This window comes from Pteronotus mesoamericanus, unplaced genomic scaffold, assembly GCF_021234165.1.
Source record: "Pteronotus mesoamericanus isolate MK-2021 breed Mesoamerican mustached bat unplaced genomic scaffold, CSHL_Meso_final scaffold_507, whole genome shotgun sequence".
Taxonomy (NCBI): Eukaryota; Metazoa; Chordata; class Mammalia; order Chiroptera; family Mormoopidae; genus Pteronotus; species Pteronotus mesoamericanus.
The window spans coordinates 12,909,111-12,924,081 of NW_026555319.1; the positions used below are offsets into that span (position 1 = coordinate 12,909,111).

Genomic DNA, 14,971 nt, shown 5'->3' on the forward strand with positions numbered 1-14,971 from the left:
TCGAATTAGGAATAATTAGACACTGGTTGCGCGTGACATTTTATTTCCTCATGTGGGCTTTGCAGAAGAATAAAATACATGCTGAAGGCTCATAAAATACTATTGTAATACATTTTAATTTAAATCTATAACCGGTTTCTAATCATCTTTATGCTGTAGTTTTGTTTTCTAAGCTATTTAGTAGGCAGTGGTATTATTTAATTTCTATTCCAACTTAATTCTAATCACTCATGATTATTCATGCTCCATTTCTATAATAGCATCCCATTATTTTTATTTCAAGCAAAACAATAGTTGATCTCCAGCAGAAAAATAATGACATGACTGTAATTCAATGTATATTAGGGAGAGGAGCTTTGTTTTTCATGATTATGCTGACTAAATCTAATCTCAATGGGCACATTTCACCAGAGCTGTGGTCAAAATCGTATCTGGTCATTTGGTAAGGCCCTGTGTTGATCACGCCCCGATACACAGAAATGACATTGATCGGGAGAGTGTGTGTGGCACTATCGAATATTTTGATTTCCTGGATCAGGGTTGGTACCTCCTTGCAAGATTCTTTTCCGTTCTGTGCTTTGTGGGCCCTTCTCAGAAGTTGTTACAGTTCCCTGAAGCCACGAAGCCGGTGGCTCCCTCTCTTTGTCGAGAGGGACGCTATCCTGGTGGAACGCTGTGAAAAGAACATGCTTTTGACTCTGATGAACTGTGGTCACAGCCCTCCCCTCTTACCCGCCCTGTGCTTCATTTTCTGAGCAATAGAACCCTTTGCTTCTGCCATTGCCACTCTTCTGCTGAAGTTTATGTGAGAAATATTATTTGTGCCCTGCTTGGTTGTGGTAACATAAAGCTAGAATTCATGCTTAGCAGGAAACTGTGATAAAATAATAAGATATCAAGTGCCTGTAGTTTTAGAAGTTCCCAAAGCCTCCGTGGCATTTGGGGGGCCTCTCAAAGATCATCTTCTCTTTCTCTTTAGCCAGCAAATATCCTCTTGGATGAATACGGACATGTTAGGATATCAGATCTCGGTCTTGCCTGTGATTTTTCCAAAAAGAAGCCACATGCGAGTGTGTGAGTAGCGCATCGACGACTCTATTCACTTTGTTTCTCTAATGCAGCTTGTTTATTTACTCAGACCCCGACCTGGTCACGCGTCCCTCCCACCCCCCTCCCAATTTTTTCTTGCCAGGAGTGATTTTCAGTCTATGATCAAGCCAGGCCAGGGAAGGGCCTGTCTCCCATGTTGTGGGAGAGGAAGTGAGAACCGTGCGCATTCCTCCCACTGTCCGCGGAGCATGGATAACCCCGCGTCACCGTGCGGGGACGGGGCGGTCAGTGGGAGAGAGGGGCCCTGGCAGCAGGCCGAGATCCCTCCTGGCACTGGGGTCCTGGGTCAGGCGTTGTGCCTGTTGGACCGCGGTATCTTCTTCTGTAAAGAGGAGGTAATAAGAAATCCCTGGACACTGTGAGGAGGAGAAATGAAGAAGTCTGTTGCCAAGTGCAGAGGCAGGTGCATACAACTCTCTGAGGATGGCTGGAGGTCAATTTCTCTCCCCATCGACTTTCCTTCCTTTCCAAAATAGCTTTTTTTTCCCCCCCTTTTACTGAAGAGAAATTAGAAATAATTTTTAATTTAAAAAAACAAACCGTCTACCTGCCATTCAAGCTTTTAACGCGGGTCACATCATTAGGTTTGGGAATTTTATTAGTCTTCTAAGAGACCTCGCAGAGGAACGTCCGCCAGCATCTGGCCCTCCGCGGACCCTGAACTGTGACCCGCGGTGACCGAGCTCAATTAGAGCGTGTTGACACTGGCCCAAAGACTCCCTTGAACCCGGAATTGTCAAAACGACAGCAGGAACGTCCCAGGGCTGTGTGGACACAGAATGGAATCTCTGCGGGTTCTCATTTGAATTTCTTTGTTTTCAGTTTATCTGTGTGGCAAGTGTGGACAGGTGTGTACTTTGTGAAAAAGCAGGCGACTTTTGCTATATTATTTTCTCCCTAAATGTATCATTCTTTTAAAATTATATTTTATTGTCCCTCTTGAGCTAACACTCATCTCTGTGTTGAATGGTCATGAAGGAACTCCCAGGAGGCTCGTTTCTCTGTGCAGAAAATAAACCACAGGCCCTTCTTTTGTGGCCTGGAAGTAAAACGGCTCTGAATTGCAATGCGCTCTGAGGGCCTGTGTTCAGTCAGACCTGCCTCTTAAAGCTGTGATCATATATTAACAGGGAGCAGCATCATTTCTGTAAACAGGCTTCTCTCTTTCTGCAGAATCTGGGATATGGTGATAAAAGTATTAGCATTTGGACAGCACTTTACAATTATTAGGCCAGAACCTGGGGTTGTGTGAGCTTCTCCCGGGGAGTTCATCAGACATTTTTAAGAGTCATTTGAATTTTTAATGCCCCAGCTATTTGGAATGCTAATTTCTTCAATTTAGTGAAGTCACAGCTGCATATGGACCCAAGAGCTCATAGGAGTTAATCTTCCAGTGGAATTAACTTTCAGATATGGGTTATTTATTTCCTTTTAGAGCCTCCCCCACTTTTGAGGTAACTCACGTGCCTGCTCAGAAAGTCAGGCTGTTCTGTGTTTGAGCAGCATCTGTGAAGGGATTGGATTCCATGTTTACACGGTGATAGTGAGGCCACCACTTACAAAGGCTAAACGTCCAATGACATCCTCAAGTGAAGAAGGCAAGCTGTGGCTAAGAACAAAGGCTTTTGAGCCAGCAGATCTGGGTTTGAGTCCTCCTTATAAATGTGCTAGCCTCATTTTTCTCCCCTGTAAAGAGGAGAGAACAATGAATGATATTTACTTCACAGGACCGTTGTAAGGGTGAAGTCATCTAATTAATGCAACAAGTATTTACCATTGGCCATGTGCTAGGTAGGTGCTGGCAGTGCAGCGGTGACCAGGACAGAAAGGATTCCTGACCTGGAACTAGCGGCCCAGGGAACTGTCCAGGAAAGGACCAGTATGTAGGGTGGCAGTGCCAGGAGCCACAGCACCCTGCGGTCCCTAAGGCGAACATCAGCTGTCCTAGGCGTGCACAGCTTGCTGCTGTGAATAGGTTGTTATCTGCACAGAAACCCTATAGATCGTGGATATCATCTGTTTTTTTTTATGATACGGAAGCAGAGGTTCAGGAAAACTAAGTAGTTTGAACAAGGTCACATATCTGGCACATTGTGGGGCCAGAATTAAAATCCGACTCTGTCTGACTCCAAGGAAGTAGCCCTACCTTAGCACGTAGGAGTGTGGGCCCACAGGAGTGCACGTCCCCACCCCTCCGAGGCCCCAGCACTACCGTGCAGTCGCCTGTTCGTCATCCCTCCCACGTCCCCCCGGGTCCCCCAGTCCCACATGGCCCCTCGTAAGAGCTCTCGACTGGGCAGCAGACCTTGAGCTCCTCACTGTTGTGGACAGGGGACTAATGAGTGTCGGATTTCACTCCTGCACGGTGGGCTGGTCTTATATTTATTGGACATGGTAATTTATTAATATTAATTCCTATGCTAATTAAGACAGAAAACCTCTCCCATTGGGTGTTGGATGACTCATGTTTGTATGGGGGCTCTGTGGCCCCTGTGCCTTGTTTACCATTTAATGAACAATGCCAGAACCACTTGATAAGCTGTCCATATTTTAGAAGGTGGACACGTTGTGATAACGCGTGCATCCTGTCTTCTCCCCAGGGGCACCCACGGGTACATGGCTCCTGAGGTGCTGCAGAAGGGGACAGCGTACGACAGCAGTGCTGACTGGTTCTCCCTGGGCTGCATGCTCTTCAAGCTTCTCCGAGGGTGAGTGGAATGCCTCGCCCTTGGAACGGTCACCAGGGCATGTCCTTGGAACAACAGAGAGAAGACGTAGACCTCGTCGGGCCCTCGTGTTTGTTTTCTGGGTCACACAGTTGATCTAAACGATGACCATGGCCCTTTCTGCCGTATGGAAGGGAGAGCTTTGTTCCCATAGGGTTGCAGGCAGACACTTCCATTTTGGTATTTTTGTTCCCTGCCATGGAGGGATTACAACACACTTAAATGTAAAATAAGACTGCTTTGAAAAAAATTTTTTAATTTAAAAAAAAAATAAGATTGCTTTGAAATAGTTGTGTTGTCATGCCTTGTTTGAGAATAAGTGCTATTTTTAAATGTGAGCAATTGCAGAATGTAGGGTGTTTTTCCCTAGAAAGTAATTACTCATGACTGTCTTATGAGCGTAGGGCACATGGAGGGTTACAGAGGTGGATGAAGACCCAAAATGAAGCCATTTTAAAGGGCGCATTTATTTGTAAGCGTGACAAAATTAATTTGTGTTTTAAAACACAAAAATGAAAATTGTGTAATTTTGTGTGTTTAATTAATTTATGTTATATTTGACACTTAGTCCTAAACTACCAAAAAGGGTGAAGTACAGTGGAAAGATGATGAAATGAAAGCTCTCTCAAAATATGGTCTCATCTTGAACATTTAAAATTTGTTAGTATTTCCATTAATTTTAATAATTTTTAGCCAATTTTAATAGAGACCTTAAGTTTTCAAAATGTAATTTTGATTATTCTTCATTCACAAAGAGGCAAAAAGCACTTCACATTAAAAGTTCCTAGTGGAGATTTTCCCTCTGGTATTTTCTCTTATGGACACTCAAGACTGGTATTTTGCTAATCTTTTCACTTTTCCATTGGAAAACCTCATCGAGCACCACTGCATCTTCTTCTTATATTTAGCACACTCTGGAAAGAGGGTGGGTTTTATATCTTACCCCCAAACTCGGTTCCGAGCACCCTTGCCGCTTCCCCAGGACTCTCATAATCCAGTTGTTATCTGTTCACCCTATTCGCTGGGGAACTAAAATTGTATTATTGCTTAGAGAGTCAGGGCTTGTTGGTCCTGAATTGAATTATTGTATCTGTGGAGCCTGGATGGCCTTAATTCATGTCATCAGACGAGCTGACCTAATTAGAGAGCTTCTGCGAGGCTAACCAGAGAAAGCCACTTCCACACGAGACACCCTTCCAGCCCGCGGAGTCACGCATACCCGGGGAACGCGTGCAGGCCCACCCCGGGCTTTGCTTGGGTCTCTGCTGGAGATGAGGTCAGAGATACAGAATCCACACTTGCGAGAAGTTCAACATGATAAAAACTGCGAAGCAGCTCGACTGTTGAACGCATTGATTCATGATTCAAAAATCGACAGTAAAATGATACAGGGAAACCTACAAAAGCCTGGCGTTCGGGGCTTTGTGCACGTCTTTATTTTGTTTAGTATTGCTATTCTGTTTATCATAATGTCCATGCATACATATTAGGGATGGTCTGGCGTAACAGTATTTTTAAAAGATCCGAAGGTTTTGTTGAATAACACTGTATGATCTAGCATTGTGATTTGTGGTTAACAAAGTGAATTCAGTGTTATTTGGCCATAATCCAAGTTCGGAGTGCTGAATGGGAAGGTATTCACTCCTTTATGAAGTCCTTGGCTGGGCCTGGTTGAATGTGGCTCCTGTCTGAGGAGTCTTGGCCAACAGGAAGACATCCAGAGGTTGGGCGTGAGGGTGGGATGGGATGGACGAGAAGAGGGAGAGCTGGAAATCCGGCTCACAGGGGAAGGCTGAAGGGGCTGAACAGAGTATGTAGGGAGCCGTAACGATTGGCCCCAGCTCTTGGGAGGCCCATCGTATTGATGGGGCGGAAGTCATGCTGTGTAGCCCCAGAGGGGGGACACTTTAAGGATGGGAAAGGATTTCAGGTGGACATAAGAGCGGCCTTTCAAGCAGCTGAGCTGCCTGATGAAAATGTGTCCCACCTCACAGGTGGCAGGCTCCCTGTCTCTTGTCCGGTGACCATCTATTGAGCCTGGCATGGAGAGATCCTTCCAGTATATAAATGGATTGGTTTCGATGAATCTTTCTCACCAAGGATTTATGATCTAATGCCAGTCTATTGTTCAAAAGCCAGTCACCGGAAAGGATACGTCACTAAAACCAAAGAGCAGGGAAATATTTTCTGGCTTAATTGATTTAAATTAAATTTAGTAAGCATTTATTGAGTACCTACAATATGCAGGACTGTGCTTGACGCCATGGGGAAAGGAAGGAAGGGAAAGAGGAAGGAAGGGGAGGAAGGAAGCCACACAGAGTTCTTAAGGAACTTGCACAAGAGTAGAGAGATTTACACACCGGGACTAGGAGCCAGATGGGCTGTGCTGACTTACACAGTAGCCGTGTGCTGAGAGCCACACAGACGTGGGATCGCCAGTTCTACCTGGGGAGGGGAGGGCCGACGTCATGTAGGAGGTGTGCGTGACGGTGACATAGGCTTTGAAGATAGGGTGGCAATAGGAAGACATGGGGTGGGAATAGACATGTCTTCTATGGGGAGGGCACAGTGTGGAGCAGGTTGCCTTTCCCATCAGTGGCCGGTGAGCGCTGGGTCAGATCTTTGTCAGGGTAGGAGGACGCGCTGAGAGAGAAGGTGAGAAGATTGGGTCAGGACCAGGGAGAGCCTAGAACCCATGCTGTGAGGTTGGGGCGTTGTTCTTGAGGCTCCAGGGACTGAAGCAAAGGAGGGATGTGGTCGAGTTGTTGTTCTGTAAGAGGATCCAGCAACAGCATGGAGCGTTGGAGGGACAGGGACAGGTGGGTGGGGCATGGGGGAGAACCCGGGCAAGAGGCAAGGAGCGTTTGGCCAGCACCCCGTCCTGGGGCCAGAAAGGAGGCTGGTGCCTTAATGATGTTGTAGTTAAGAGTCCACAGTGCTGCAGTGATTTTGGTTTTCGTTTTGTTTTGTTTTCAATGGATGCTTGGACGTGGAAGGAGTTTAAGATGGTGCTGGTTGTTTAGATTCAAGTATTTGGAAGGATGGTGATAGCATTACCGAAATTAATGGTTGTGAAATGCCAGTGGTTCTTACGAAGCTCAGGTTTATCGAGGGCCCTTCAGAAGCAAAGTGCTGTGATGGGGTCCACGAGAGGTGGGACCATGCCCAGGAGACCCCACCCCTCAGCCGTAAATGAAAAGATAATGTCACCTGTTCTGCATTCTCACAAGATGACAAGTAGGAAAACCTTGGAAATACGAACAGAGCAGCCTATACAGCTTTCACACGCCGCAGAGAGGGAACCTGAGCATGAGGGACCTGGGAAACAAGCAGGCAGAGCCGGGGGCGGGGGGCGGGGGGTGTGGGGAGCCACCTGTCCCTCTGCATCTGATGCTCTCGCAATGCAGCCCCACGCCAGTCCTCGGGGGATGGTCCAGCCGCCGTGCCAGCCCCTACCCAGCGCTCCTCCTCCACTGGGGCTGCTTGGCAATGCCCAGAGACATTTTTGGTTGTCACAGCTTGGGGAGCGGCTGCTTCTGGCGCCTAGCGGGCAGAGGCCAGGGACGCACCTGATGCCCAGGACTGCCTGCTCCCCTGCCCCGGCAGGTTAACAGCGCTGAGGACGGGAAACTGCTCTAGAGCCAGCCTGGCCCTCCTCCCACGTCTGTGCAGCCAGGTTGAAGCCATGGCCACCCCGGGTCTTCCTGGCTTCTGTTTCCTGTGGTCGCTCACTTCCTGCACAGACCCGTGCGTCCCGCTGCTTCCGCTGCAGCACTTCTCAGCCCTCGAGTTTTGACTTGATCCCCCGGAGGGACACCTCAGGGCGGGAGGGGAAGGAACCTGGGTGGGAGGAGGTCGTCCAGGCCTGAGAGCGTGTTTGCACCCCTGGGCTCACGGTGCTGGACCGAGCCATTGAGAGGCCGTGCTTCGGGTGCTGGTCGCCACTTCCACTGGAGATGCCTTTGTCAGACACTTAAGAGCATCCAAGTATGACAATGTGTCCCTGTTGCAAGCACGTGGAATTGCCATCATGATCCTCAATCTGGGCACAGATGCCTCTAAAGGAAAGAACCAATGTGACAATAGCCTGATCTTAGCTTGTCACTATTGATTGTTTACCCACAGAGGTGTCAGACGCAGGGAGAGAGCCCAGGCGGTGGTCTGGGGAGAGCTGAGCGCTGCCTGAGGTTAGTGAATTTGTTCCATGTGGAGAGGAAAAAAAAAGGAATGTTTATAAATACTTTGGCAGCTGTCGGCTTTGGTTCAAAATACATGTAACATGCAGTCTTTCTGGTTTTCTAAAATTAATTTTTGATGTAAGTTTTTAATCATTTGTAATGGTAAAGGTATTATTTTTGAACTCATCGTTTCTTGATGAATATAATGGGTGCGCGTGTGTGTGTGATCATTAGTCCTACGTTGAATGATTTCCCTGCTTGTTTGGGGGAACTTAGCAGCTCTCCCACTCTGTCTGTAATTCAAAAGCCACATCTGACCGCGGCCATGTGAGTTGTGTCCCCACAACACTGCCTGGTGTGGCCAGAGTGTGGCCTGCACCGCTGGGAGCCCTTGGCGCGCCCCACGAGCTGTTGACAGGCCTGTGGCGGCGTCGGGGTGCAGCTGTGACCGTGCAGGGCCCAGCAGCGCCGCGTGCTCGCTGCGAGTGGAGATCATTACCATCAGAGGTTTTCTTTAACATTTTCCAAAATAGAAACCGAATCTTTGGTTTTGTTCACAAAGAATAATCAAGAATACATTGGAAGCAGATGTGCATCAGTATTTTCACTGGAAAGACCAAACTTTCTCAACCCCGCAGCCCAGAACTGAAAAGCTGAAACACATTTCTGACCATCCCCTCTCGAGTCGGACATGGCAGAGCTATATTTATACCACGGGGTGGCCAGCGATAGGGCCTGTGTGCCGGGGGTGTTTCTGGCGCTCACCCGCCCTGACTGCAGTTCCTCGCGAGCCTCTCTCTGGTCTCATGAAAGGAGTTTTAAATTTAGCACAGAGCATTTCTGTCGGAACACAGCAGCTCCTCTCTGCAAGCGCCGGGCACAGCCCCTTCCTTCCGGCGACAAGCGCAGGCAACGCGCTGGGCTGGAGCTCGAGCGGGTCCTCTGGCCCTGCACTGGGGCCGGTGTCACAAGGTTCGCAGAAGTGCAGAGATCCCCACACAGCCCTTTACACATCCAGGAACCTGGTGGAAACGGCAGTATCAAGCAGAAAGGCCGAGACTGTAGTCAGACTTAATAATAAACTTTCATTCCTTTTCTGCTGATCCACGAGCGTGTTACTATCTCTTATGTATTTTGCATAAAAGAATGATGCTAGTGTCTTTTTTTAACATTATAGTATCTTTTAAACAACAAATCAGTATTGTTTGTTGTTATATTCTATTTGTTTTTCAAACGCAGTAATCTTACATTGTGATCCTTGGAAGCAATTAGGGTAAAAAGAGTATTTCAAATCAAAATCAGTTTCAGAGATTAGTGTACTTTTGCTTGGTACTAATTCTCCTTGTTTAGATTTTTCCCCCCCCAAATTAGTGCTTTCGAGAGATGGAAATTACTTTGTTTTTCATTGCATGATAAGAAAGAAAAGAAGGCGTGAGAGTGCCCTCTCTTGTACAAAATGAAAATTAAAATATTTAAGATAATAAATGCCCTGAAATGTAATATCATCAAGAGATGATTCCGTGCATAACTTAAAAATTCAGTAGGAGGGCCTGATCCGTCTCAGTAAATGGTAGTGCAAAGATAAGTGGAATTTTAGTTTTTTTCCTAAATCCCATTGATTTGTGTGTTCAACATTCTAATCCCTGTTATAGTTAACTTTAAAATATTTTACATTAAATCTTACCTCAGGTTATGCTACTTACGCCTTATAAATAAGTCTATAGGATTAGTCATTTTATAGGCATGTCTTACTGTAAGAAAAGTTAATCGTTATACCTCTTCTTTAATTTTCAAATACATATGTAAATAAGGCCATGGTTTTCCAGTTTGCATGTTAACTAGTCTCTCTTAATGCTAAGATTTTCTTTAAAAACCAGCTCCTCCAGAGTTTTAAAAACACGGTAAATAATAAGAATAGTTCTATGGGTTTTCTCCGGCAGACACTCACTTAACAAAGCAAGATTCATCTTTATTAACTTCACAAATGGTTTCTGCATTGGACACCTACTGTTGGCTGCCACTGTCTTTGCTACTAGCATACGCATTATTTTGGGTGTTCCCTTCACCATTTCTGGGAAGTCTGTGGCATTATGACCATTTGTAGATAAAGAAATTGATCCTGAAGGTGTATGTGACTGGCTCACCGCCAAGTATACTGCCAAGTCACAGCTGGAACCCAGGTTGCCTGACTAGTAAGACTGGGGTCTCTATAAGTAAAAAATGAGTACACAGCCTCAGAACTCCAGTTTATCTGTTACCATCAAAGGAATGTATTGATTAAAGTTGCGGGTCTCTAGAAGGGAAGTGTGTTCTTCTTAGTCACACATATTTTGGTTTGACAGCAGCTCCTTGGGTTGTTGGAAGGACTGATAACCATTTCTCTAAAAATGTTGTATGAAAATTATTATCTCAAGCACTTAGGTGACAAACGTTACATAAATGGCTTTCATTTTCATAACTACCTGTTGGCTAATTATTTTTCTACTGATATTTTGGATTATCAGTTGGAATGTGTTTGCTGAAGTGTATTTTAGTACTGAGAGGGCCAGGCAGTTCTAATGAGTGTACGCCTTGCTGTTTCTGGACCTGACATGTCTGATCACCAGTTTGTTGTCTGGAAATGACCAGTGTGGGTGGCTTTTGTATTTCTGTAGTTTTGAATGAACAGTGACAGAGCACAATGCTTTACCCAAATATTAGTCAGTGATACGTGCTAAGCTAGCTGATACCATATTATAATAGAATGCCTTTTATTTCCGCAGTCACAGCCCTTTCAGACAGCATAAAACCAAAGATAAGCATGAAATAGACCGGATGACGCTCACCGTGGTAAGGACACTGAAACCTCTGTTTTTATTCAATTTCATGTTTCCATTACAGCCGACGTAAAATTTTGCTTTCTTACAATAAATAACTGAAGGCACAACCCCTAAAAGAATCTCAAAAAACAAAACAATAATGGAAATAGATGCTGAGGCAAAAATCGAGATTTGCTGACAATCATTAAGAAAAAGAGAAAGTCATGAACTAGACTAAAGAAGTCGAACCAAAGGGAAAGTTAGATGCAGAAAAGTAAGGAGACCTTCTAAATCTTTTTTTCTCACCTGCCTCAGCCTGTGGATTGACTTTGAAAATGATTAGTAACCGTTTTGCTTCATAAGAGGGAGTATTCACTTGTGACGCGCCTGTAATCTTCGACGCGATCCTTAGCTGAGCGGTGGACTTGAAATCTGGTTGGGTGTGAAGGCACCGGTTCCGCAAATGCACTTCTGACACTGCGATCTCTTTTCCCCCCAGAATGTGGAACTTCCAGACACCTTCTCCCCGGAACTGAAGTCCCTTCTGGAGGGCCTGCTCCAGCGAGAAGTTAGCAAGCGGCTTGGCTGTCACGGAGGCGGGTAGGCTGGCATTTCTGCCTATCAACATCTTTACCTGGAGAGCAAAACAGTCATTTTCATTGTGTATCAAAAATCCTTCCTAGTCTGTAGAAGTCTTCTGTTTGGTTCCCAGGGGGCGGAAATCACATGAGAAATATGTACGTCCGTTCATGTGTTTTGTAATTAACAAGTCGAAGAAGTTGCTGACTTTTTAACTTAAAGTTGATTGCAGAGATGGCGGAAATGAATTCTGATATTACATAATTCATTTGGTAAAGTTTTAGTGATGATTAGTATGGGCTTATTAAGGATTGTATTTGTAACTCTGGCAGTTTAATATTCTGCTCAGGTTCTCATGTACTTTCTTTACTGTATAGCTGACTGACCACCATCTTATACATGTTTTCTATTCATCCTCTACCTGCCCCCCATCTCCCTGCACGGCCTCCAAAATGGAAAAAACCCCAGGAATACCTGGGAAGCTCACAGAAGACTTAACTCAGACCTTCCCCGTATTTCTCCCCACCCCCAGGCTTACTATGCATAAGAAACAGCGTTTAATCCTGTGTCATATGTGTACATGTGTGTTTAAACTAGTATATGTGTACATGTATCTATATATCATGTGTATGTCACATATGTGTATTACAGAGGGAGCTACATAATGTGTAATATGCGTATTTATTTATTAATTTCAGAAATTTCTAATTCCTACTATAATAGATGAAGATTTAGGTCACTCAGCACCTTCCACAGAGCCTTCTCCTTCTACCGCCTCAAAATAATTGAAACACTATTTTTGGTCCCTCTTTTGCTTAACCTTTGTAGCTTTATATTTCTATACTTACCCAGCTGTGCCTTGTTCCATCAATTATAAACAGTGTCTCTTGAGTCCCCACTTCATAAAACTCAGGTTTTGGCATTTCTGTCTTTTCTGTTATCTTCTCTCCCACTGACTAGTTTTTGTCATTATTACTTTCGATATTTACATTATCAACTTGATGTTGTTTACTCCCTATTCTCTAATCATTACCAGCCTTCATGCTTTGTACATCAGCGGGTTTCAAAAGTTGGAAATGAGGTAGTATTTACACTGCAAGGCAACATGAGCGTGTTCACGACATAGTGTCCACCTCGCCTGGCAATGAACCTCACGCTCACATGTGGTACATGCGTAGCACCCCTTCCCTGATGGAACACACCGCCGCCCCTGCTGGGCATGGCATGCGTGCTTCTTTCAGAGTTATAATTTGATGCAGAATAAATATTTGGTGCTTCATATTTCTATCATTTTATCTATTGTGACTTGAAAGCATTGCTATAATTCTCTCTAATGTGTAGATCTCTTTAATTCTTATTTAAATTTGTTCTCATGATTACAGAAACATAAATAAATATAAAATCTGTGAAAATTCCCAAACTGGAATAAATTTTCCAAATAAATTATCATGTGGGATCATATTCACAGCTTTGGCATGCGGTATTTCTAGACATCACAGTGTTCCCAGCCAGTGTGGCTCAGTGGGTTGGGTGTCGGCCTACAGACCAAAATGTCTCTGGTTCGATTCCCAGTCGGGGCACATGCCGGGGTTGCTGGCTTATGCAAATGGCAACCAGTGGATGCCTCTCTCCCTCTTTTTCTCCTTCTGTTCCCCTCTCTAAGATCAAAAATAAAAATTAAGTTAAAAAAAAATCACAGCGTTTCCTGTGTTACTTTGAAGGAAGTATTTTTTTTTTACTTGCTCTCTTAAGGAACTGGAAATAGTTGTTCCCCTGTGTTCCTAATAGGAGACCATTTTTGCAGAATATGTCTTAGATTTCCAGACATGCGCTCACCACTGCTATGCCTCTCTCCCCCACAGCGCACAGGAAATAAAGGAGCACAGCTTCTTCAAAGGCATCGACTGGCAACATGTCTACTTGCAAAAGGTACTGCCCGTGGGACAGCCCCCCTCCCCCCGCCACCCCAGCATCACTGTGCTCGCCGTATCTGCCTCCTGGGTCTGTCCCCAGGGCTCCCCAGTATGTCTCCTGTCCGTATGTCCTTCTTGCTCTCCCGTCCCAGAGTGGCCCGGGGGCGGACTTCCGTAGGGGCCACTGACCACTGCCTCTCCGTTTCCCTCGTTTCAACGTTTTGAAAATATCTTCTGTATAAATTAATAAATGGTGACATGCAGCTGTTATCTAATTCAAATATCCACATAATTGAGACGTTTTTAGCGCTAGCTCACCTTCTTATCTCAATTTGTGACTATTTTTATATTTTTCAATACAAAAGTGTACAGGAAACATTTGTCGTAAACTTACATATGCTTTCTAGCCCTGTACCACACAATGTAAGAATTCACATGACAGTATATCAGCATAATCCCTTTTCCTTATTTTATTTACATACCTTGATAAAGGAAAACACCCCAAACTAAAGGTAGCTTTTTTTTTTTTTTTTAATCCTGTTTATCAGCTTTGGACTTGTTTTTCCATGAACTCAGACTGTGGAGGGATAGTGAGTCCTGCCTGGTCAGAATCAAGTTCAAACTTCAGTGCATCGGCCTCCAGGCCTTTGTGGCTGTGAAGGGCTCCATCTTCCCTGTTGAACTTTAAGGCCCTAGCGAGTAACACATGGTGCCGCATCACCTGAGAAAAGGACCTTTCTTAAAGTTGAGGCAGGAGGATGTGCAGTCGTGAACCTTCATTGCACTTAATAATTATTTTAGACTTTGGACATGAGTCTTTTCTTTTTTTTCTTAAATTTGTCCAAACCCGAGGTCTTCCTTTGGGGCCACGAGTGTGGCCGCTCACCTGTAACGCATGTGGCATGTGGGCTGTGAGCTTCACTGCGGTTCTGCTGAGAGAAGCGTGTTAAGACTTCACTGCACTGCGTTCTCTTTACGGAATGGTAGGTGGAGTCGGGGGTCGTCTGGTAACTGAACCTTATTTCTCTGGGCCTTCCAGTACCCTCCACCCTTGATTCCTCCCCGGGGAGAAGTCAATGCTGCTGACGCCTTTGACATTGGCTCTTTTGATGAAGAGGACACCAAAGGCATCAAGGTACACGTGCGATGTTTGCTTTCAGTTTTTTTGAAGGATACGAGAGTTTTTTGTGTTTTTGTTTTTTTTTTTAAGAAACCAAACTGTGTGGTCGTTGTAGTATTGGCCCGTTTGTGGGATGTACCTTACAAGTGAACATCTACATATTTGAAGAATGTGGAAGTCAAGGACCTAAATTAGAAACTCGGAAATCTTTTCTGGGGCTAATAACTTTATGTTTGATAAGCTGCAAAATGGTCAGATTATTACTGATTTGGATGTATTTGTGATTGAATTAGAACTCAGATGTATAGGAAGCAGGTATAAAAAACCAAACGTGTGACAGCAAACATATATCTCCTTGTGCCCAAGAGCCAGTCTGTGTCAGGAGGAAAGGAGCAAACAGCATGAATCACGTTACAGTTGTCAATCAAAAGTGAAATAATCACTGTTTTTTAGTATAATCCTCTGCATTTTTCAAACTTTTGTTCATATCATTATTTTCCCAAGTAGACAAGATATAATTTGAGGTGGTGAGTCATGGAGAAAACCA

The 14,971-nt window shown here is 44.8% G+C and overlaps 1 protein-coding gene across 2 annotated transcripts in view; it reads left to right on the forward strand.

Annotated features, from left to right (window-relative positions):
• The window catches only part of GRK3 (G protein-coupled receptor kinase 3), a 111,677-nt gene that overhangs the window by 85,678 nt on the left and 11,028 nt on the right, over positions 1–14,971 (forward strand). For both annotated transcript variants that reach the window (XM_054594049.1, XM_054594050.1), the window contains 6 exons: positions 980–1,074; positions 3,711–3,818; positions 10,777–10,843; positions 11,312–11,412; positions 13,254–13,320; positions 14,344–14,439. In XM_054594049.1, the coding sequence (XP_054450024.1) occupies positions 980–1,074; positions 3,711–3,818; positions 10,777–10,843; positions 11,312–11,412; positions 13,254–13,320; positions 14,344–14,439 (534 nt within the window). The remainder of the gene's footprint in view (positions 1–979; positions 1,075–3,710; positions 3,819–10,776; positions 10,844–11,311; positions 11,413–13,253; positions 13,321–14,343; positions 14,440–14,971) is intronic.